The following is a 25,561-nucleotide window of genomic DNA, read 5'->3' on the forward strand; positions in this document are numbered from 1 at the left end:
AACCGATCAGAGAATGAATGAATGTATCATTGTGATTGTTCGATTGCGAGTGTAGCATCTGCATATACGTACAAGTTGGAGTTCCGTCACTTCGTAGGGGTACAGCGGCACGTGAGGGAGGAGTATCGGTTAGCTCTAAGTGGGTGATGGCGGGTAGAAAGTGCAGGACGTCGTGTGTTCGATTTATGGTCTCTGCAGCGGCGTTCCGATGGGGCGGAGTGCAAAAAACGCTCGTGTGCCGTGCCATGGGCGCACGTTAAGGAACGCTATGTGCTCAAAATGTCCTCTACGGCGCCTTCGTAGCCCCCTGTGCAACTTTCGAACGTTGAACCCCATAATTTAACTAAATTACACATAGGAATGCAGCCGGAACATGTATGTATGCGCGGATAAGAAGGTATTCACGGACGATTGCGATACTCCCTAATGCGAAATTTGAGCGCAGCTGTATACGTGTTTTCATTTCGCGATATATTAATTGGTTGGTGTGGACAGTCTGTCCCATGTGGCACGTTGCGAACGGAGCGATGTGTGGTGCGACTGCCTCGCTAATCGGCAGGTCGCGACAGGCTACGCGTGGGTGACGCGTGGGCGCGATTCACAACAGCCGCCGCAGACACCCCTCTCTCTGCTCATGCAGCGCTTCGTTTCCATACAGATGACGCGCGCTACTGTGGCGCCGTCTCGTAGCCACCGTCGCCGCAAAGCGCGTCTTGCGCGGCACTGCGCTTTTAGTCTCACGCTTTCGTTTACCCTCCTCCTCCGCTTTCCTCCTCGTGCTCTCTTCGCTATATTAGTCTTTCATCTCCCGCTGCGCACCGCGTTCGCTTTCATCCGTTTCTGTGTTCGTTAGTTTGGTTACGAGGGACAACGCCGACGCTCGAAATAAATGCTTGATTCGGAGGTTATTTAAGGTGCCCTACAACTTTGCAAGAGATATGTTTGCGATTCAAGCAATAATAAGAGTTTACTAATTAACAGTAATTAATACTTCGTGATGAAAAATATGCTTGCCGTAAGTACATACGACTACGGCTACTATGCAGTCGGTACGATTTCTCTAGAGCTCTTGGGCATTTTTAAAATGTCGGTCCAAGTTATATATATATATATATATATATACATATATATATATATATATATATATATATATAGTGTGTGTGTGTGTGTCTTTAGCACTTTGTTCATGTGGTTAAACTCTTACCTGGTCAGTTCATCAGAACACGAGTGCCCCTTTGTCTGCGGTGGCTGCGAACAACACAGCGCAATTTTTTTCATGTAACTCTGGCCAGTTTCCGGACGTAGTCGTTGCCTTCATTTTACCGAAGAAAGAAGCAGAGAGAGATAACTTTTCATTGAAGAAGTATGTGCGCGGTGCCTTGCGATGCTGAGAATTACCTGTCGCCTGAGTCACGTCGGAGCTCCATTAATCACTCAATGGGGCATCGCCCCTGCAGGCCCCCGTGCGACGGTCTCTCTTTAGTTCTTGTTCACAAAGCACACGTGGACCACGCCTTTCTGGCGGTCTTATATTTAGAACGTTTATTGACCTTCTTAGCCGCACTCCTGCTGTCTACATCAGTGCAAACGTTGACTTCGCCATTGTCACGGCATGGCCTCGAGCAGTGAATAAATTTGTCCTTCTCCCGTGTGCACGACGTCATTCGGTATTTTGACGCGTGCTTTGTTATATTCATTGGCATCAAGGTGCCGGCTTTTTTGTTATCAACCAGCGTATGTATATATAAAAAGAAATTGGCATGGCTGAAGGCTTCTATGAATTTAGTTGCAGTGGGCTCTCGGTTATCCGTTTTTTTTCTTTTACTTTTTCGGCGAATGACAGCAAAACACAATCAGGGCAGCCACTTGCTTTTCACAACCCTGGCTTTTCAGTCGAGCTTCTTGCGCGTTCTGTTTTTTTTTTGTAGTTACTTATATTTTTTTTGTGTTACGTGGAATACATCATATATTACGAGTTACGGTCTTAAGATAACTTGGCTTTCCGGGCTTCGAACGATGCAAAGCTCGCCTTGCGGCGCTAGAACATAATTTCTGACGTGGTCTATAGTTAAACAGCTCTTTAGAAGCTTCTTCCACTGGCGCTGCTGTTCCCAGCGATGTATTTGCTTCGAAAGTAATGCGATAAAGCGGATGTCATACTGAAGGTCGACTGAATTTGTATGCCCACTTGGACGCTAACGGTAGGCAAACAGTGTTGGAGCGAGCTTTCGCAATTGACCTCAGTGTCTCCTAACCATGTTTGTCGCACTGGAAAGGCAGCCCACGAAGCGGACTGCCGACTGGGCACTTTACCGCTTCCATGAGGTGTTCATTTTTTGCTGCAGAAAGCCGTCCCGTGAAATCGAGAGCCACCTAGAGCACCATGTCTTGCTGGGTTTTCTAGTTGTGAGGACGCTAACGAAAAAAAAAAAAAGGGGGGGGGGGGGGGGGGTAGGCTGCATCAGGGACGCAGCCGCCGCTGGTATACGTGAGACGTCCTGTGCGCGTTGTAAAAGGTGTATCGGCACTAGAATATGAGTTATGTAACCAAATACACAAGTTGCATTTATTGCTGCTTTAGAAAGCTTACATGCCTAACTTATGTTGTTACGCTTCAAAATATTTACACCCTTTCGGGCCTATCTTGTCCCACAACAATGATCGTCATCTGTCTTGCCCGCATTTGCTTTTTTAACGCTGCGAGTCCGGTATACTTCCAAGTCACCAACGGCTTGCGCGTTATCAGCGTGACACAGCATTCTCGACAGGAAAGTAGCGAGCGCCGAGTTTTCAAGAAAGGCAATGCTACCAAGGCAGATGACGATCGTCAGTTTGTTTTGCAGAGGGTGTCTGTGTATTACACTCTTAGACAAAAGTACACCCTTTGGGGTGTATATCTGCTACACAACAATAATCGTCATCTGCCTTGCTTGCGTTTCCTTTCTTGAAAACACCGCGCCCGCTGCTTTCCTGTGGGCAATGCTATGTCATGCTGATAACGTACATGCCGTTCGTTACTAGGAAGTACCGGGCTCGCAGCGTTAAAGAAAGGAAATGCAGACAAGACAGATGACGTTTATTGTTGTGTGGCAAGATACGACCCAAAGGGTGTAATTTTGGTTTAGAGTGTAAGGTGAACAAATTACCCCCCTACTGGTGGCACCCGGGACTGCTCTGCGCCGCTCGACCCCAGCGCCCTCGTGGATGGTTGGGGCTCCTGCCTCAATCTCCCGTGCTTGCGCTCCCGATGGAGACAGACTCGTTCCGTTGTGGTCAAAGGGGTTGGATATCCCTCTGTCTTGCTGCCGGAGTCTATTTACGCCATTTCCGCACGCTACGTGTAGAACGCAAGGGGGCCATGGATAGCCTAGGAAACTTGAAATGTCTGCTACAAATTGCGCACTTGTAGCCCTTATAACTCGTGATGAGCACCAGTTTGAGTTTGATGAGTTATGTCTTAGGCACGATGAGTTCTCTCAAACGCAACCACTTCGGCTCGTATGGACTAACAGACTGCCGAGCAATGCCTCTCTGAATGCCGAGCGAGAGGCTGAATTGAGCTCCGATTGCGTTGTGCATGACGCGATAACAGGGCCGTCTATGCACGCGGCACATGCATGATCGAGTAATGGCTTCTTTCCTATACACAACGATACCAAAGTAAGGTGCGTGGGGGGGTACGGTTGCAAATGTATAAGCGATAATAGCATAACATGTTTTCGTTACATGCAACTTTAGCAATCGACCCTTTCTGCCCGATTTTAAGGACGAAAAAAGTACGGTATATTCACGGCGCCCGCCGTTGGTCGGCGGAGTAGGCGTCGGCAGCTAGGAAGCATGTCACATTGCGAAGGCTCCTGGTAGTCAATCGTGTTCATGCCGGCGTTGGCTCAGTGCGACGAACCTGTCCGCCGCCCACATTGCCTGCACGTCGTTCTGCCAACCGTCAACGTCGGTGTCATGTTGGCATAGTGCACTATAGTACATAAGCCTAGCGAGCACTGCGGGGAGACAGTGCATCACCGCTTCGTGCCGCGGCTGGGGTTGTCTTATTTTGTTTCGCGGCCATGTATATTTTGCGCCGCTAAAGTGTGGGTATTCTTTACCATAGGAGCTTCCGCCAGTAACGTAATGAGGCTCGCTGATCTCACCGCCGTTGCGCTATGTGGTCTAGCTCGTGCGGACTGGTTGAAGCTGCTGTTGGATGCAATTGACGACAAGCTCTCCAACGCCATTGATAAGGTGAAATTTGTGGGCTTAGTCGCGACCGTGGTGTAGTCTGTTTCTCCCGAATGTAGGACCTCTTCCTTATTTAACGGAGTTTTGTCTATGGTTATCGCGCTGTAAGGCAATTTACTGTGTCATTTTAGTTTTAGCCCGCACATATATATATATATATCGGTACAGTCGTGAGCGGTTGTGGTTTTGCAATAGGGACCAGCTACCGATAGCGTTTACAGGCGATGACCTGTTTATAGTACTTGCGACGCATCACAAAAGCTGGCCTTGTGTGCATGCGCAGCCTGCTAAAAATATTTTATAAGAACTCTCTTCTCCAGAATAAGAGGTTCGTCGGGGAGAATCCCGCTTTACTCGTCTCGTTTAGTGTATTGCAGGTAGTAGTCTCCACGTTTAGAGCAGTTACCGTGTATGTACAGCCGAGAGCGTTACCGCGACACTGGTATGCTTCTTTGCAAATGAAGGCTAGATTAGTAAGCCGTTCTCAGATCTGGGCTCTTTCTCGATTGCGCAGTCGAAACGTATGATACATGTATGCAGCATACAGTGCGCGCGCCGCATGCAGAACGCTGATAATCATTACATCGTCCAAGAACGGGGTGTTTACGTGGCAAATTGGACACCACGGCGGCGGTGAAGGTCGGAGCCATGGAGAGAGCAAGCATGAATATCGATCGGCTGCCACATAGTTTCATACAATATACTAGAGGGTGACTCCGGCGCTGCAATCGTTGAGCCACCAGGGGGATGACGGGAAGTACATGGATTTGTCTGATCTTCGTGCTTATTGATTCAGACCTTCCTGTGGATTCGTTTATTACGCTTTGTATGGCTTCATATGGTGGTACGGCGCACATTTCAGTCGGGAGCTTTGTAACTTGGAATAAAGCTAAAGTTGCTTGTTAACTGCGCGATACTGTAGTGCACCGGGGATTGTGAAGTTGGCTCCCAAAACTGCAATGAAAGCGATTTTAGAAATTGGTGTCTGCCTTCAAAAGAGTTGTGCAAGCATTTTTCGTCTGCCCCGCTAGAGGACGGCGGGTCGCGATGCTTGTGTGTAACGTGCGATGGAGCTGCTGTGGCACGTTGGCAATAACAAATGGCCCATACGCGCGTCAGTCACGGCACGCTTTCTTCCACGTGTTATTTCATACATGTGACTTCCATTGCAGCGTCTCCCATAGCCCAGATGTATCTTTGCACACAAGACGTCGTTATTAGGAAAAAAAAAAAAAACTATGGTAGTCCTCACCCACCGTATGGCGGCGACGGCTACGGCTTTTAGCCTGATAAGTATTAATAAAAAAAAAGACGGAAACATGCACGTTTAATCACGAATTAAATTATTTCCATGCGCATAGTCTTGGTCACTGTTACCATCGACTAATTGGCATTTTTTCTTGTTTATCTCGTCCGCAGAGGTGCATTTTCAATTGTGCGACGATGTGTCCAGAAGTCAACGGGGCTCGAGTTCGCCGCCAAGATCATCAACACCAAGAAGCTGTCGTCAAGAGGTGAGCCTCCTTAATCCTTAAGCGCGCGGCTCTGTGTATGACCTTGTGCAACGGGAGGCGGTACCGGCAACAGCCGCCTATGTTCTCCCGCCGCAATAAGGGAGTGTCGCGTGTGCTTTGCACTTTTCATTTTTCCTTCCATCGGGTCGGCTCGGTGACGTATGCTTGCTTTTTTACTGCCGCGCTGAAATACGTCCAACCTCCGAAGACGACCTTACTATAGTAGGATACCTATGTGGAAAAGCACTCGCGGCTGCTGCCTAAGCGCTGACAAGTGCCTTTTTTTTTCTTCGTTCCTTTTATAATTATTACTATTATTATTTCGTTTTCTCTTTCCGAGTAGGCTGATGTTTCTGTGCCAGTAAATTTAGCTGCGTCCATTGTGTACCTGCCGCTGGCAAGACAAATGGCCCGAAAGATTTCTCGCGTTGTGCGTTATGTGGACAACCGAGGCTCTTCCGGCAGCGGATAGCTTGTGAAAAATGCCTGTGTACGACCCTTCGGTGCCACGTTTACCTTGGGCAAGGCCGGGAACGTCTTTTGTTTCCGTTGTCACTTGCCTTCACCGCGTTGGAATGCTGTCGCTGGCTTCTTTTATTTATTTAAGTATATTTCTTGGTATTCGCCACTGCGGTACGAGCGCTAACATATAAATGAACACATTTCGTTTCCGTCTGTTTTGACTACATTGACCGCAAATTCGTCCGCTTTCCGCAAGCGTGAACTACAAGTCCCCTTTTACTTTTCTTTCGTGATTTTATTTTAATGCTACTAGTACTAATATATTTATTTTTATAAAGGGCCGTCTCGGAACGTTGCTTCGCGCTGTGGCGTGGCAGTGGCATAGAAGCCGTTCGCGAGAGCGCCATTGTAGTGCAAATGAGTAGCGTCCGCAGGCGCCATTGTTTCCCTAAGCCCGCCGCTATTGTGAACCCGCTTGTCATCGCGCGCGCGCTCATCTTTATCACCAAGCTGCTGAGGCCCGTAAATCCACACAGAGAAACGTGCACAATACGTTTAACGCGGGCTTTTCGACCCCGATCTTCTGCGGTGCTCCCAACCTTCCCCGGCATGCAATGAATGGCCGGATTAATTTTATTTGCCTCGCTGCTGATTGAACTATATAGCGGCGAACGCGAATTATTTTCTTTACTTCTTTTCCTTTATTTTTCTCTTTAAATATGCCTGCGACTCTTCTCCGTCAAGCAGTCACTGTAGCAGGCTGGTGTGATAAAACTTCGCGTCATGGAAAATAATTGGATGCTGTGACTTTCAGCTGCTTTTTCTGCGACCGTCGTCACATTCACTAGTGCCGTTGGGACGGGTGGGGGGGGGGGGGAGGCACAGCAGTGCCTGAGCGAGCGTATTGTGCGCCTCAGGGGCGCGCAGCGGGCGTGCTGGAGTTCGTAGTCATCCGGCCGTCGCGGTAGCGTCGAACTTTCTGACGCGCAGCGCGATGCTGTGGGCGTGTGTGCCGCATACTTCGCACTGAAGCTTCGCCATGAGGAAACTCTCAGGGTGGATGTAGTTTATTTACGACTGCAGTTTTGTGGCAGACGTATAAAGGTTTACAACCGCAGGGCGATCTAACCGGCGTGGCCTATGTAATGCTCCAGTCGTTACGTACCCTCTTTTGTTGTGCAGAAGTATATTGTGAACGCCTGACAATGAACTCGCAAGAGTGGTCCTTTGAAAACGGCTCGCAGGATCCTGTTGCGAGTAGATGAAGCGCCACCGCGTGTACGTTCTCTCTCTCGCTGCGTCGGAAGCGGGGGCAGGCGTATAGGGACGTACTCGGACAGTGGCTGCGCTTCCATAAGGAGTCTTGTACGAGAACGTCAGCGAGCCATTTGATCGGAATTGTCGAACTTATCGATGCACTCGATTCAGGATTGTTTCAAGAACGTGTGACAGGGAAGGGAAGGAACAGTCACAGGCCATGAGTTCTAAGTCCATGAGGCTACCAATCTGGAGCTTTGTATTTTGGAAGGTCAGCCCGGGGTCCTTTCAGCATTTAGTTCGGGCGCCACCTGCGGCGTTCAGTAGCCGCGCGGCGCCGTTTGATCGGCGCAGCTGGGAAGGACCACGACTTCCTGCGGTACGTCACTTCGTGCGGAGATTGGCTATCCATACAGCCGATGACAGCCGAACAGCAGCGGTGTTACTTCATTAGCTCACACAGGTTTGGCTGAATGTTTTACGCGCTTTTCACAAGGTGCCACCGGATTTATGTCCATCGTTCAGCTTTTCATCAGTCCGACCTGACCACACGCTCATGGTGGTCTGATCACACGCTCAGGAACTCACACTGGACGTGGCAACCCGGAAGGGTCATCTCAACGTACTCGTCGATAAGAAATACGTAAACAGCACCTGTTGAACGTTGGCATTGTGCCACAAGCGCCTGCAGGGACAAAAATCTCGCGCTTTAAGATTTACCGTACTGATGCTGCTGCTACAAGAACAACAACAACAAAAAAAAAAAAAAAAAAACCGCACGTAGTTCAGTGTGCAAAATTCAGTGGAAATATTGGAATTTTGTAAAGGGTGTGGCTGTAGTCTTATTGAAGTGTGACTGATGGTGAGCTGGTTTTGAGCCCCTGACGAAGAGTGCAACTCTTCCATCGCTACTGTTGCGGTATCGGTGAAAAAAAAAAATCGTACGGACAGACCTGCCATGAAATGTTCCAAAAAGCGAGAAATAATGTGGGCTACAACCCGGCTTTTCAAATGTGCGCTCGTATTTTCGATCTCCCCCACTCCTGGAAGCTGCAAAAGTGAGGTCACGCCAACCATCATCTTCCCACTCTTGTTTCCACTATTTTGTTTATAATCATCTTCCGTACTTGGTCGCCACTGGCTTGACAGGTACGTAACACTTCCAGCTTGTTTTCATTTAAGCGTAGCGGTCACATTTTTGTGTTCGTGTACAAGACGAGGCCTGTGATCCGCTATCAGGGGTAGGACTCCTGCACCCATTGCGCCATTTTGATACAAACTCTAATTTCTGCGCCAAACTGCGCCAAAGACAGAAAATTGATGGAAATTGCGCCACGATGCCCCAGAACGACCTTGGCATGTGTGCTGCAACGGTGGCCGCGAACAGCGAGCGGATTCTTTCTTCGAAAAAAAAGTGCAGTTCACATTCCGCACGACGGCGTCTCCCGCACAGTTTCTAGTAATTTTCGCGCTTACAACAATGGACTTTTCGGCGCTTCCGGCAAGTGGCCGGCGCGCGCGCGAGGCCACTCCCAGCTATCGTAGCTGCTGTCGGAACGGCCAGGATTTACACTTTATTAGAATACGATTGAGCGAGCCGAGCAGCGCGGTGCTCCTAGCCCAGTCCCTAGCTGAGGCGCAACACAACGAAAAGTTGGCTGAGGGCGCTGCGAACGAACTCGACTTAAATTAGCTTGATAATTTGAAAGTAGCGACACTCTTTGAACTTTGCCGCCGCCGCGCTACCTCCTCGCCTCCTCCTCGGCCCTTGTGCGTTCCCCCGCGGTAACCAGTTTTGCCCCCGTTTTTCTGCACGATTGGTCGCCCTGCCGTCGCCCTTGGAAACACGCGAATCTTGAGTTTTGCTTGTGTTTTTCTTTTTCGTTCGCGCCATTTTCCTCCTCAGCACGGCTGGCTCGGCGCTTTAGCTCGGCGTAGCGAACGTTGTACGCTGTGTTTCCTGCTCTATGTGCTAGCGCTATGCCGGGCTGTTGCGCGTATAACTGCAGCAAGAAGCCTGAAGATGGTTATGCAATTTTTATGATACCACAAGGAAAGCGTGACGGCTTGCGCAGGAAGCAATGGCTGCATGACATTGGCCGAAAGAACTTTGTTCCGACAAAGAACAGCGTTATTTGCGAGCTGAGGCATCTTTCTTATAGCTCGTAGCAAAGCATCCCGTAATGCTGCATTTTTTTTTCATTCTTCCGGCCTGCTCACCAGCGTTTTTGTTGCGGTTGTCCTCAGTATGCTTAATATTCTGGGGCGGCTCCATCACCTCGCACGTCGCTAACTGTTGTTATTCAGTCGGAAGTGCAGCATTATTGATTCTGCTTTGCGCCCTGAAAAAATTACTGTTAAGTATACCCGTGGTATAGCAGGTGATGAGCGTTAGCTAGTCAACATTGAGTTTTTTTTAAGTTTTAAGGCGAAAGCCTTTAGATCTGTTTCAAGGGCGCGTGGTAAACTGGAAGTATCACGTGACTCAAGGAAGGCCAGAGGTGACCCAAAGCATGTCCACCCCTGTATAAGAGAATGATTACCCACGTTAATTAATGAATCATTAGTGATTGACCTAAGGTGGATTAGGGAGGATTAAGGTTGATTAGAGTGTATTAAAGAAAATTAAGGTGGATTAGAGTGCATTAAGAAGGATTAAGATGCATGAATAAAGATTAAGGTGGGTGGAGGAGAATTAACGCGTATTATGGTGGATTAAGGCGAAGGGTTGATGAAAGGGTATTAAGACCGATTAGGGTACATTTACAAGGATTAGGGAGATTAAGGTGGATAAAGGAAGATTAAGGTCGATTAATGTGGATTAAGGTGAATTAGGGCTCATAAAGAAGGATTAAGACCGATTAGGATGAATTAGGGTAGATTAGGGACCATGGAGCTGGATTAGGCTGATAGAGGTGGATTAGGGTGTATTAAGGTAGATTGGGACTATTAAGCAGGATTAAGCTGGATTAAGGTGCATGAATAAGGATTGACGTGGTGAAGGTGGATTAAGGCGGATTATGATAGATTGGGCTTGATAAAGGAGGATTAAGACCGTATAGGGTAGGCTAAGGTGCATTAGGGGCGATGTAGGTTGATTAGGTTGTATTAAGGTGGATGAATGAGCATTAAGGTGGATTAGGGTTGACTAAGGTGAATTAGGGTTCATTGAGTATTAAGACCGATTAGTCTACCATAATCCTCCTAATGCACATTAATCCACCGAATCCACATTCATCGACCTTAATCCTCCTTCATTCACTTTAATCCACCATACTCCACGAAAGTCCTCCTTAATGCACCCTAATCCACCTTCATCGACCTTAATCTACTCTAACCCCCCTTAATGTACTTTAATCCTCCTTAATCAACCCTAATGCTCCCTCATTCACTTTAATCCACCCTAATCCACTATAATCGTTTTTAATTCACCTTAATCCACCCGAATTCACATTCATTTACCTTAGTCCATCCTATTCCTCCTTAATCCACCCTAATCCTCCTTCATTCACTTTAATTCACCCTAGCCCACCATAATCCTTCTTAATGCACCTTAATCCTTAATCCACCCTTATCCTTCTTCGTGCACTTTAATTCACCCTAATCCACTATAATCATCCTTAATGCACCTTCATCCACCCTAATCCACCTTAATCCGACCTAGTCCTCCTTTATGCACCTTAATCCACCTTCATCACCCTAATGCACCTTAATCGACTTTAATCCACCTTAATCCTCCTTAATACACCCGAATTCATCTTAATCCAATCACTAATCAATCATTACTTTGCTAATCATTAATCATCTTTTATACGCGGCTGCACATGCTTTGGTTCGCTTCCCGCCTTCCTTCCGTCCCGTGATATTTTCTGTAGCTCACAACGGGACCTTGAAACAGGTCTAAGGCTTTCGCTTAATAAGCCACACACAAAGGCATGTGTCACAAGCAATAATATATCAGACGCACGAAGTAAAGCATCTGATCATGTGGCAGAAAAATTGTCTGGAGTATAGAACTCGCCTCAAAGCTCCCTTTACATCAGTATACCCCGTTCATACGGCTTTAAGAAAAAAACCAACCTCCTCATAAACGTTGCCTCCAGCATTATCGATGCTGTTAATAGCATTTCTCAAAATTTTCAACCCCACTGGGGCGCGCAACTAGCCCAAAATAACACGCCTCCATAGAATCCTGCGGCCCGTCCGCGGGAGCCCGGGAGGAAAAGCGCGTCGTGCGCAGCCGGCGGGCGAGGAGAATCGAGGAGGAAAGCGCCGTGAGGAGAGTGTCGCTACTTTTAAATTATCAAGGGGCTTTAACTCGGCTCGGCAGGCGCGCGCCGCAGTGGGTTCACCGGGCTGGCATCTCTGTGCTCAAGGCCGGTATAACGTAAAACTATTCCAATCTATCTTTATGCCCATATGGATGAGGCCCGAGCCATTTTAACCTGTCACGAAGGGCTAATGGCGGATTTGGAATAAAAACAGATTGGAATAGTTTTACGTTATACGGCATAACGTAAAGCTATTCCAATCTGCTCTATAACATTCTGGTATAACTAGTATACCGTGGTCTGTTATGTAAAAATGTCTTTAAAGAACAGTCATAGTTTCGCCCGAAAGGCGAAGTATCAATTGCGATAGCAAATTAGTGGACAGTTATACGAAGTAAGGATAGTAGTTTTAGCGGTCGTATAAGCCTGTAATCATTCGCTTAATAACTAAATTAACAAGCATGGTGTCTCGTGCGCACAAACAAACCTGAACACATCTCACTCGATCACCACCTAGACTCGCTATCAAAACGCTGGAGTGAGGAAGCGCGGCAGCGGAAGCAGTGGGCGAATACACTTTCGTGCTGTCTCATGCTTCAACGCGAACCAAGCGGCGAAAACACAGCACACACGAAGGTATCAGTACTCGGCGCACTCTGTCCCCATCGCAGATCGCGCGGCCGCGCCATACGCAGTAGCCGCCGGATTAGAACGTCCCCCTCGCCCCCCTCCCCTCCGGTGCCTTGCGCGTAACGGCAGACGCCGCGCTTTCTCCTCCCTTTCTTCCCTTGCGCGCCCGAGATTGAGCCGCCATCGTCTGCTTCTCCTCGCAAGCTTTTACTCGCACATGCAGCCTATGTCGCGCGGCAATGAAGGTATCACTGTATCACCCTTGGACTTTATGCGGAACCCGACGGCGACGCCGACAATGCCGGCAACATGTGCCTGCAGTGTCCATATAATTGCTATCGCAATAATAAACCACAGTAGTTCATAACTGTGGCTTCTCCTTACGGTCTGTTGGTGAAGCGCATTTCCAGGCACTTCGCCCACACTGTTGAGACATTAAAGGACCCCTCATCAGGCCCCATAGCAAATTTTAGTTGCAACTTTCAGCATATGTGTTCTCTAGGGAGCGTTGTGCCGCAAAATATCGTCATACAAAAAAAAAAAAGAAAGTATGGATTGCGGTTTGAGGTCACATGCTCTATAGGCAAACCACGTAACCTTATCTCAGTTCGCTTCCACCCGTGCAATGGGTAGGCCGCGTACGGTGAGGACTCCGGAAGAACAGCGTGTCTACGAAGAACACCGTCGTGAACATAAGCGGGAGTGTGCTCGGCGACGGCGGACGGCACGTAATACGGACAAAGATCGTACCGCAAACGCCAAGCGTGTGCACCTTTGGTTGAATCCCCCTTACCAACTTCACTGCCATCGTAATGGGGGGCGATTTCAACATGGGCGTGTCTCGACCCGACGGAAAGTGGTTCGTGGCGTTTCTCTTGGAACGGTTCGGTATTCAATGTTACACACACATCAGTGTGCCCACGACGCATCATAGGTCATGTATAGACCTCACATTGGCCCGGAAAGTTTCTACTGTCGCCACAGAGCCACTGGCCATATATCATAGCGAAGATACAGCGATAGTCACTTTGGTGAGCATATAATAAATCCAAAACAGCAAATAAAAGAAGGTTAAAAATCAAAAGAAAGCATCGAATATGCAATTAATAAAACAGCAAAAAATTGTGAAGAAACTACAACAAAATTCATTATGGTATGTGTCTTTTATTTTCAATCAAAATATATATTATGAACATATTTATCACCATATATACAGCTCTGCTGGCCGTCCACCTTCACAGAGTGGATTGGCTCTGAATTTTTTGTGATTACTATCACTAATTAAAAATCGACAGGTACTATTACCAAAATTTACAAGCTCTAGACGGTTTCAGTATAACCAGAGTAGTCTGCTTCAAAATTCAGCTTAAGACGTTGCTTATAAGACAGTTCAGTACAGCGCTGATGTTGGTTTATTCTGTTTAGTCGTGGCTTCAAAGTTCGCTGCCATATTCCGCTACACCACCAAAATTCATATTGGCCTGTTCCATGTTGCTTCAAAATTAAATTTTGTCTGCTTCAGATTACTCCAAAATGAAATTAAGCGTTCTCCAACCTGCTCCAAATGCTCCAAACCGCAATTTTACTTGCTCCGAAAATTACTTTGTGCAGTCCCACCACTGCGGTCCTGTCATGTGGGCAAAAAAAAAAAAAAAAAAGAGAGAAAGCGGGAGGAGGTCGTTCGGCTGGATCCCGCTGCGGTTAGTCGCGCTGCTTCCACTGCAGGATGCGGTGCGCATAGCTTCCCGGTCTAGCTTACCGAAGCCAAGAGCCAGCACTGGCTCTGCAGGCTGCTGCTGCAAAGTACGGCCCACACCGGGGCCGGATCGATAGCGTCCGGGCCCCGCAGCGTGCGCCCTAGCGGCTCCGGCACGGCGTTCGCTCGCGTCAGTGCACATGGTCGCGCGCGTCGCGTGTGTTCTTCGCTGGACCCGTGAGCAGTAAAATAGCGCCGAGTAGGGGAGGCTGCGGTTCCCTCTCGATACAAGGCCGTTACGAGTTGGAAACTGGACGGAAGAGTGCAACCGCTTCGCAGTGGGGGGGAAGTGCGCAGCTTTGTAATATCGGTAAAGCGCCCGAGTAGCTGCGAGGCGTGATCTCTCGGTGAGGCACCAATACACCGCGAAAGAAGCGGGAATAAGCGCTTAAGCTTCTAGCTTTTCCCGTGCTCGCGACGTCGGAGTGTCGTGGGAATGTGGCCGCAACGAAGCCTTCTGCCTGTTTTTTGTTCCTCGCCTCCTCCGTCCCGTCGCCGACCAGCTATAGATATGTGCTGCTGCCCGGTCAGTGGTTCGCCCCTGGAATTAATTATTGCTGGCGTTCCCAATAAGCGTTGGCTCTCTTGCGGCGGCATTGCTTCTTCTCATGGCCTCTGCCTAGCGCGCAAATACGCTTATCCGTCGTTCTCGTCCAGCTGTCCCTGATCAGCGCCGTTTTAAATGGACGCTAGAGCAAGACGCGCATGAGCATTTGTTCCTCTTGGAGGTGTTTACGCAACACCATATAGCCAGGTTAATTAGGTTCTTCGAAGTTGTTTGCAAGTACGTGCGGCATGTTGCTACGCTCGGCGCCTTTATGGCGGGGCGAACGCTGCAACAAACGCGTGAACTGTCGGCCATTGTTCGGCTGCGAGAATCGGCATTAATAAGGCCAAGCATACTCAGTCGAAGAGACGGCGAAACCGGTGCCATAGTGCCCGGGGTCATAATCTGGCGGGTCACTCGCTTCTGAGATAAGGCATGCATGCCTTTGACGGTTGGCCGCTGTCTCTGATCAGTTTCGATCTGCTGTCCAAGGTTATTCCGAAGATCCTAGCGCACGTGTTCGCTCCGTTTTTTCTTCTTCTTTTCTTTCCCTTCGGCAGCTCCCGACATTGTCAGGTATTGTAGAAAGCCGCGAGGAATGAGCCGTGCCACGAACTCATTCGACCGCGGAATGGCCTCCTCGCTGGTCCTGTTCGCTTCCTGAACTCTCTTCGGCGCGGTGTGAGAAAAGGCCGAGGTTGTTGTGGAGCCCTCGGAGTGGTAGGACTACAGTGTACTAGGACTTCATCCTTGTCCGAAAAATATCTGCGAGTGCCCCCGCCCGTTCCTCTCTCTCTCTTTCCCCTTCTGGTGTGCGTTGTTGCGCGCTGCCGGCCGGGCGCTTTCTGATGGCGTGCTTCCTCTACTGACCGAGCGACGATCGAGGAAAACGCGCGCGGTTCCATCGCAAACGGAGGGGGTTGTTGTACTGCGGTGGGAGTGGCAGCCATAATTTTCTGCACGCGCGGCTCGGACGCGGAGAAACAAGGCGCGCACATTCGCCGGAGATGAACGGCGCTCAAGAAGGATGGTTTTTGTCTGCGTCGAGGCAGGCGCACTGTCGTCTGTTTCTCCCAGCCACGTGGTTCGCGGCCGCCTCCACGGGGTGGCGGCGAAGGCGCGTGTCGTCGATGTTAGTTTACGGCGGAGCGGCACAGCGCGTTGCCCGAATAATTGGGCAATCCATCAAACGAGTGGGGAAGAGGGGTACGGCGTTACGGAGACAAATGGATCGGCGGACGGCCCGAGGTGGCGGGCCCATCGGTGGCGGAGCGTCCACTGCGCCCGTGCGCGGACTGCGCACCGCTGGTCCCTTCCCCAACCTTTTCTGTTCAGCCATTCCGGGCACGTGTTCGTGCTCGCTCTAGGCGATGCGCGGCACCGTAGACCGGCGCTCTCTGAGCGGACTCTGCGCTGAGGGTGGCTGGTCGGCCCGATGGCCTCCACTTTCTCCAAGCTTGCGTCTTCTATGCGGACGTCAAACGGGTGGGGGCGCGAAAGACGTGCGAGAGTTGGGAATGGAAGAATCCGCGCCCTGCACTCGCGATAAATGTGCAAGATACCGGAGGAGGCTTCTTCTCTCGCACGTACTACGCGCCCTACGATTTTTCTGCCCGATGCTGAAGGGATTTTCGCCCCTTGTCCCTTCTCCCCTGTCTTCGTAGGCTATTTTCTTCCCCATTCTCATTCTGGGATGCAGTGCTTGTCTGATATGAATGCGCGAATTACTTTCGACGGTTCTGTTTTGCTGAAAGCGAGCCGTTTCCGAGTTCCGTTTTTGTTTCTTTGCCATGTCCCGTCTTTCACTTCTTGCAACTGGCTCTTAGCGTTTTCAATACGGTGATTGTATATTAGATGTTTGAGCACTGTGTATCGCACCGCAACTTCTGCCTGTGTGTGCGCCTCCGTGTGTGCGTGGTTTTTTTGTTTTCCTCTCTGTCCTCTTTCTAACCCCTATCTCCCATCCCCAGTGTAGGGTAGCAAACCGGAGACTGATATCTGGCTAACCTCCCTGCCTTTCCTCTTTCTCTCTCTCTCTCTCTCACTCTCTGCCTCGTGAGGACTCGTGCTCCTGCTTTTTTTTAAAGGAAAGAACACGTCTTCAAGATAACACGGCGGAACGGCTACCACCGATACAAACGGGTTGCCCAACGCGAAAACCGGCAGCTGCGCCAACCTTCAGGCCTTGTGGGAGAGCCTAATGTACGCAGCCCTCCGACGGAAGCACCGGGGACAAGTGACCAGCTTCAGAAGAGTGTTTTAGTTGAGCGTCTTCACAGTCCGCTCCGCTCCGAGTTGTCCCGCTAAGCCATGGTACAGCGGAGCGGCTGGCGATTTTCACGCTTTAGTTTTACGTTCAACGTAGCGGAGCGGACCTTTCGTAGTTGCAACGCCCTCTGGCCAAATTCACGGTAGTGAAAGAAAATAAAAACGCCCATTGATCACTTTTATAAAGTAAAACGAATATATATAACTTATTTGACCATGAAGTATCTAGACGTGCGCTTGTAATGTGTTATCGGTCCGTTTTATCTAGTAGAAGATAAAGCGCCGTGATAGCCTACGTGAACCAGCGCTACGTGATAGCCAGCGAGCTTGCTTTTGCATCCAATCCAATCATTTCTGACGCCAACGCTAGCCAACGCGCTGCGCAGCTCGCTCCGCTCAGGCAGTTTGTAAGCGGACCGTGTTCGTCGCTCCGCTAGCCCGCTAGCGGCTAAGCGGCTTGGCTGAGCAGAGCGTAAAAACGCCAAACTAAAACACTCCAAACAGTGAATCCATCCTTCAGCGGCGGCGGACAGTGCCCTGCGAGCGCTGTACGCTTTTGCTGCGGCCCATATATTTGGTTCAGGAGTCCAGTGTTGTTCGAGATGCTTTTTAAAGCGAGCTTTTTTTTGCCTCTTCCTTCGACTTTCCCACTGCTGCTACTGCTGCTGCTGCTGTCTGGCACACCGCGTCGGGAGGTGGTTCAGAGCGTGTGTATACATGGAAGGAGTGTGTCAGACAAGAAAAGAGATGCAAGAAACTCGTTTTGACCGCACCGCGTCGAATGTGCACAATGCCCTTTGGAGTTCCCAGGGCGTCGTCACATTAGCCTCTTGACAGCTGTAATTATCTGTGACCCCTCCGCAAGCGCTTACCTTTCTAGTAACGTGCAAGTCCAGAGGGAAGCTAGATAGAATGGAAGAGAGGAGGGGGAGAGGAGGCAGAGGATGGGTAGAACCAACGCAGTCGCGAAACGAGCGAATAACAGCCTTGCCACTCTTTGCTTTCAGTTCCCATACAAGTAAATGGGTGGGAAAAGGTGACGTGAGAAAGCAAGAAAACGCTGGATAAACTTAAGTTCAACGTACGTTACGGTGCGTTGTTGCTATTTCTGAAAATAAAACCATGCAAATACAGTGAACTCTCACTTGAGTCAACTTCAAGGGACCGAAGGAAACAGTTCACTTAACTGAAAGTTCACTAAACTGAATATTCACTAGACCAGCATAAGATATGGCATACAGAGTCAAAAGGTTGAAGTGCAATTCATGGAGCAAAAGACATGGCATCCATAGTGTTAGAAATGTGTGAAATAGAATTTGTACATATCAATGAAAAACACACCACGTGGTTCGTTAGTGTGTACACGCGGAGCCGACGAGACTGGAAAGAAAGAGACGACGACCATGCCGCGACTAGCCGGTCGGAAAAAAACACACACCACGTGGTTTGTGCTGTGACAGATCGCCACTTTGCTCTGGCGGCGTTGAAGCGCCAGTCATGTTACTTTGTTCATGGCCTCCGAGATTACATGCTTGCTCATTTTGTGCGGGCGATCTCGGAGGCCATGCCTTGTTGCCGTTCATTTTCCGGGCCGCCGCTTTGCCCCAGGGGCGCTGTAGCGCCAGCCACGTTACATTGCCGCTGGAGCGGCGGTTTGATGAGGGCGGGCATCGGTTGCGCCTGCAGTGCAGTGCAGTGCAAGCCTTGGTCCTCTGAGCGAGTTCGTTAAACTGAAATATTGACTGTTCCAAAATTCGTTTAAGTGAAACATTCTTGCATAGAATCTATAAGAAAACTGCCGGGGATTTTTAAAAAGTTCGTTATTCTGAAATATTCGATAAACCGACGTTCGTACAACTGAGAGTTTACTGTATGTCTAGCGGACAACTTACGCAGGGCGTGCAGAAGCAGAGCCGCATTAAAGCTCACCGCAGGCTCTAGGCGACACAACGGATGCGGTCGCACGTCAGATCAACATTTCTGCGCCCACCGCGGCAGCTTTGCGGTTATAGCATTGCTCGAGGTCGCGGATTTGATACCGACCGAGGCAGCCGCATATCGACGGGGGCGAAATAAAAAAACGCTCGTGCACTTTGATTTAGGGACACATTAAAGAACACCACGGTGTCAGAATTAAACCGGAGTCCGCCACTATGGCCTGCCTCATAACCCGATTGTAGTTTTGGCACGTACAACCCCATGATCGAATTCAAGTTTAATACTTCTGCCACAATGCGATGTGCCATGTGAGGCAACGACAATGCCCAACCCTCGCAGAGGTTATGAAATATGGCGCACAACAACGCCTCAAGCAAACACCTCTCTCCCTGTGTGTTCTGTATACTACGCAGACAAACAGCAGTGGTGCGCGCAAGGTAACGTTTAACATCAACTCACCACGCTAGTGTTGGACAAAACGTTGAAGAAATTGAACGTTCGCCGTCAACATCACCGCTAATTATCGTCAATCTAAGCAAACAGCACAGGAAGCTTCGCTTACATCGATTTCCACTGTGCGTGGGATCTGCATAAATTTATTTTTGCATTAATTTTGTCGTTCGCACGGCGACACGGTGACGTACATTGTAAGGGAGCAGCATCAGCGGCCTACGGCTACTACATAGCTTTGTTTAACTGCACGAAATGTTAAAAAATTGCCTGTGGCCGATAGGACATTTCTAACCCTTGATCTAAAATACTCGATAATATGGTCATTACTTCTACAAGTCGAAATACTTAATTGAGTAAATAAAACAATTACGCTAATTAACGTTTTAAGTAATTACATTACGGCGCATATTTCTAAGAATTGCAGCTAGTGAGTATGCAAGACATATCGACTCGGAACGAATTCTGAGGATGGCACCGGTATCGCTATATGCGCCGCCAAACTTGTTGTAAAAATTGCACTGTTTCACTTTTTACGAAGACGTTGTTTTATGCATTGAAGAACAAAAGCAACTAACTCCAATGCACCTTGTCTGACACTTTGGAGATATCTCGAATGTGGCGTAGCCTTGAGAATTCGCTCTAAGTTGATATGTCCTGCATACTCACTACCCACAATTCGTAGATTGAAATATGCGCCGTAAAGTAAATAATTAAAAAAGTTAGCGCAATTATGTGAATTATTCAATTAAACATTTTATTTCCCGTAGAAGTAATGGCCGCCTCATCGAGCAATTGAGATCGAGGGCTAGAATTGTGGTATCTGCCAGGGGCAGTTAAAAAGAAAGAATTGCTGTGGTTAAAAAGAAAAGGAAAAACACCCTGTACATGGGAACTGCGCTACTTGGACGTCCTTGTAACAGCTGAAAAGAATTTTTCGCCCTGTAGTTGCACTTGTGTAGCACTCATCAGCTAGTATGCGCGTCACGCATTGTGTTATCTCTTGCTTGGTATCCAGGCGTGTTTGGAGGTGAAAGTTGCGGTTCATTAGCTTACTGGAATTTCACGAAAATATCGTGAGCTGTTCACTCTAGAAGTGCGAAGCAGTAACAGCGATAGTTCGCGAAGCTCTGGAGAATCGTCTTATTTTTCATCGTTTGAGCGTTTTGGAAACGGTACATCCCGCCGCGATTATTTCGTACTCCTCGGGGTTTTCACTGGTACGTTCTTTATCAGCTTTTGTCATTTAGAAGTATTGGCGGCGCATACCGCATGGCTCGATCAAAGTGCAATACTTCATTTTCTTTTTGCAAACAGTTGCCCGGTTGTAACCGTGCTAGATTTGAGGAGACAGTTTTGCCAGTTTGGATACGTAACATACAAACAGACAGTATTCGTTGCGCGTGCTTTCCGGTTCTGCAACAGCGTCTGAATCTGAGCCACTTGGTACATATCCATGAAGATGAGGGGGTAGTCTGCAAAATCGACCAGCACGGGACAAAACAGAAGGACACAGCGCTGACTCTCCGATTCCTTTTCAAGTTATTGAAGTGTGATGTATTGGCTGTTCACGCAGTCGATGTTTCTCTCGCTACAATTACAACCTGACGAAGACAAGTTCCCTGGTCGAAACGTTGGCTCCAGCGGCATTCCTTGTTCGACCACTGCTCATAATTACAATTATGTAGTGTTCGTTCCGGAGAACTAGGTTTCGAATCCCGTAGCCACTAAGTCATTTTTTCTTTCCCTTTTTGTACTTTCAAGCAGAGCGATCACCGTAAACCTTGCAGTGACCCTCATACAGCCTTCACATAAACAAAAAAGTACGCATATTCGTTCAGCTGTAGCAGTCGGTCGCGGTGCTCCTTCCAAAGCGACTTTCGCTCATCGGCTCGTTCCGCGTGGGAAGGAATCGTCTCCGCCGGCGCTGGCATGGCGTTTGTTTGTGTGCGCGTTACTCAAAAGGCCGTCGCGTAAAATGCGTCTGCGCTACCGGCCGCAGGTGTGTTTATCTGGCTGCCCCGCCAAGGGGCGGAGCAGGGTGCTGGGCGTTGGTATGTCGACACGGAGAAGCTCCCTCAACCGCGGCGGCCGAGCCAGCTGTGGCCATCATCGAGCGGGCGTCGCGACGACGCATCGTACGGCGTCGGTTGCTCTTGGATCGTCTCCCAGTGAGCTTCCGGCATAGCGCGCCCATTTGCCGTTGGCCGACTTGTTTGCGTCGTTGTGTCGGCATCGTCGTGCGCCTAGCGTGGGAGCTCGCGGTGGGACGCGGTTTTCTGCAGCGCTGGAGTTTGGCAAGGCACATAGGCCAGTCTCTCTCGCTGTTTGCGCACCAGATCCAGACAAGTGGCATCACCGCGTGTTTGTCGTGCGCGAATTATATCGGCATTCTATTCGTTCGCTATTAACCCCGAGAACGAACTACAGTGCGCTGCGAGCGCCGCTCGCGTGACGTCAGAGCACGGACTTGCGCCTGTCGTCTGCTGCAGTTCGGGCATTGTCCCGGCGCCTTCTGCAGTGTTTTCGTTTGTTCGCTTTCGTTCCCTCTGCTTGTATACTTATGGCGGTCATCTAAAATATATTATTGCTGCGTCTTCGTTCGCGAAAATTAATTCAAATAGCTTATTTTTTGGACGACAGTACAGTTCTCAAAGGCAACGCTACAGTGCCAGTCGAAGGAGCGCAGACCAGCCCATTGCGGCTTTTTATGCCGCGGATCGACAGCCGCAAAAATATACCATATAAGAATCCAGTTATGATACCATACCTGCCGCGGTGCAACAAGTATGTCACAAAAGCTGGCTTTATATGACTTCTACAACGTTTACCTTGATTTTAATCCGCTAAAACAGGTTTGCTCACGATGAGTAGTTCATGGTATAATACCGAATTTTGCATTTCTTCACAGAAACGCTCGGCAGTAAACCGAGGACTTAACTAACACTGCAGTTTAGATTATATCAGCACCACTTACTTCTTTAACTGCTTCTCAAAATTAGGCGGTTCTTCACGTGTTTATATTAAGTGGCGGTAATGTGAAGTAAGGCTAATTGAGGCTTACAGCTGCTTGCAGAGTACGAAAAGGAATGTACCAATATATGTTCCCTTTTCCGTGCTACACGTTCAACTCACTCGAGCAATTTACTGGTGTTTGTTGCTTGAGGAATATACATGACGAATCTGTTTGGCGAACCGACACAGGCTGCCCGGCCCAAATGTTTTTCGTGAAATATGCCTTTTGGACCGTATGGCTGCAGCCAGGAAGAAGCCGAAGCGTCATTCATGAGTAGTATGGGACATATTGAAGATATCATAATTATCCGGTGGAGGGCCAAAAATCAAGTGAAATATGTAAGGCTTGTGGTGTCTTCCTTATGAAGGTTTGCGAGGTTCTCTTTTATGAACTGACAAAGCGAATAGTTCTGCGTTTGTATAATTAAACAACGCTGGGTCGAGACATGGTGAGGCGGAAGGTGCTTGAATTTTCCTTTTCTAGGCACCCTAAGCTGCGCTATAGTGTCTCGAGTATGCTTTAGGCATTGCGATTGTCGCTGTAAAAAACTGCTTCATGGTTTCAAATCGAAGTTGTGAACTGATGAATTTCGCGAACAATGCGTGCCTTGCCATAACGACAATCGGTTGTTACCATTGCGTGAGAGGTGTGCCATGTTGCCGATAAGGGCTACTGAGGGCCAGCCAGGAAACATTTCATCGCTTGCAATTGATTGGCTCTCGATCTTAACCACGAAACTTTTATTTCGTGTGATTGATATTATGGCATCCGTGAACTAAATATGTAAATACTCTACATGACGCGCCGTCGTGTTAGCAGCCATGAGCAATTGGTTTTATGGGGGCCTGTTTCAGAGAGAGATGAAAGTAGCAGCAAACTTTTAACAGCGGAGCTGTTGAAGCTTTTAGTTCCGCCGTGGAGCGTTACCAGAAAACTTAGCCTAGCTGTGCGCCGTCTCGCGTTGCCTAGCAACCACCTGCGAGAGCATCGACCCACGTAACCTCATCGCACCCCACGCGCGTGTGGCTGGTGTGGCGGTGTCGTGACGTCACAGGCGAGTGAAAGCTCGGAACAGCCGGCGCGGCGGCACACCTCTCGCCTCCTGTACCCCGTGCGTACGTGCTGCTGCCATGGGAAGACCGAAGAAAGTCCGGATGCCCGAAGAAGCGGCATACCAGGAAGAGCGCCGTACTGCCAAACGAGAAGCGATGCGTCGCCGCCGAGCTGATCCGGAACATCGCTCCGAAGCTGCGCCTCATGAGAGGCGACGCCGAATCGAGTATCCCTAGTTTCAGTCCAGGAAACGCCTGAACGCTCGACGTCGCCAAGAAAGCGATCCCGGCCTGCGACTGTTCGAAAACTTCAGCGTCAAGCCCGCCGAGACAGCAACTTAGCAAAACGCAGCATAACCCCGCAAAACCTAGAAACAACTTTGCCAAGCCTACCATAACCTCGCAATACCTAGAAACTACTTAGCCAAGCCTACCAACAACTTAGCAAAGCCTAGCATAACCTCGCAAAACCTACAAACAACTTATGCAAGCCACGTTAAACCTAGGTGATCACAAGCTCCGCTGTTCGACTCCAGCCTTGCACCACTAGTGCAAGCTGCGCACGTTTTTTCATACGAAATGTGCGCCTAACTCATTCTTTCACGCATTAATAAAGTGGCCATATTTGAATAGAACAACTCACCAGAGTAATAAGAATCATGATGACAGCTTCGCTGGGCAGTGTCTTTCTAACACGGATATGTTGACACAAAATACGAAGATTTTTCTTCCATGTAAAATGCGATGTCCATCATAGCTAAGTACTAAGAGAATGGTAAGTGTTTAGCAAAGCAGGCTACACAACTTCGCGTGTTGAATTTAGCACTCGAATAGCAGATTCGGCGATCGTCGAAAATCTGCGAGTCAAGTGCGTCGTCTTTTATACACGACTCGTCGAAGGCTCCAGTGTTATCGCTGGTGCCGCCTGGCTTCCAGAAAGTACTACACAATTCGCGTCGCACATACAATCAGATCGCAAAACAATCGCAAACCATGGCAATCCAAACAACCGCGAACGAGACCAAACCAAGCAAACCAAATAAGCGCTAGCGAGAGTTGACACGAGCAGACAATAGTACGAAACGAGCAGTCCGGCTGAGACCAGTCGCGAGTACGCATCGAGCAGTTGGGCGGATCCGCATGAACCACTTTCCCACGTGCACGTCACTGAAGGGGCCGCTCTCATTGGTCTCCACCGTTGGCGGCTCGCGTCTTTCATATCCCGCTCCGCGTTCGATCTTTCATCTTTCGCTGTGCTCGGTTACGCCGGCGACGCCGCCGCCGACGCTCGCCGCATGAACGGTTGCCGAAGAGCTGAGCTCTAAATAAATTTTTGTATTTTGAGTCTCACCATTGCAATATTTTGGTTCGCGCTTCGACTTCACCTCATAGGGTTGGCGGGAAATGCAAACCAGGGTGGTGCAGATGGTGGTGTGTGCGGAGAGGAGTAAAAGCCGTGATCACCAGAAGTTCGCAAGAATGTAAATCCTGAAGGTATGCCTACTTAAGGTAGATCGACATAGCGCACATCAATGTTACTGAAAAAATTTTCCACACAAAATATTTTGGGAAAATACTGTGCAAGTAGTGCTTATATACGTGTAAGCTTTTTTGTATATTTTTCGAGAAATGGATATTGCTCGAGCGCCACGGTTGGAATAGTTGGCGTGGAATGACCGTAAGAACTTTTTCTCAGGCTAGTGTTAAATGGGGGACATGTGCTACAAAACGATATTTCTTTATTTATTTTTCATTTGAATTTGACCTGTTTGTCTGCACGGGTTGTTCTGTCGAACGTGTTTTTGTTAGATTTCTCCGGGAAGCCCTGTCGACTGCGACATTCCTTTTTTTTTTCTTTTTTTTTCCGTCCTCCCCCTTCCCCCACTCCACTTCTCGCCACGTTGATTGTCTGTAAGGAAAGGAAACACATTCCCGCGATCGTTCGAGCCGAGATCAACGAAGCGCGAAACTTTCGCTACTCCGGAATAGATATTGCGGAATCAGCGCGGCGTGCACCCGGCTCGGAGATGGGAGGGAGCCGACTACAACTTCTCAGGACAGGCGGCGCGGCACCGTATAGCCGGCTTTTTCGGGACTTCTCATCCAGCAAGGCGCTTTTTGCGTCAGTTGCTGGCGTGTGTGCATAATCTGTGCCTGTCCG

General features: G+C 49.0%; 1 protein-coding gene across 14 annotated transcripts in view; it reads left to right on the plus strand.

Moving 5' to 3' along the window:
- CaMKII (Calcium/calmodulin-dependent protein kinase II) overlaps positions 1-25,561 on the plus strand; it is a 289,855-nt gene that overhangs the window by 33,490 nt on the left and 230,804 nt on the right. For all 14 annotated transcript variants that reach the window (XM_050194726.3, XM_050194728.3, XM_050194722.3 and 11 more), the window contains exon 2: positions 5,659-5,753. In XM_050194726.3, coding sequence (XP_050050683.1) covers positions 5,659-5,753 — 95 coding nt within the window. The remainder of the gene's footprint in view (positions 1-5,658; positions 5,754-25,561) is intronic.

Source organism: Dermacentor andersoni, chromosome 1 (genome assembly GCF_023375885.2).
Source record: "Dermacentor andersoni chromosome 1, qqDerAnde1_hic_scaffold, whole genome shotgun sequence".
Taxonomy (NCBI): Eukaryota; Metazoa; Arthropoda; class Arachnida; order Ixodida; family Ixodidae; genus Dermacentor; species Dermacentor andersoni.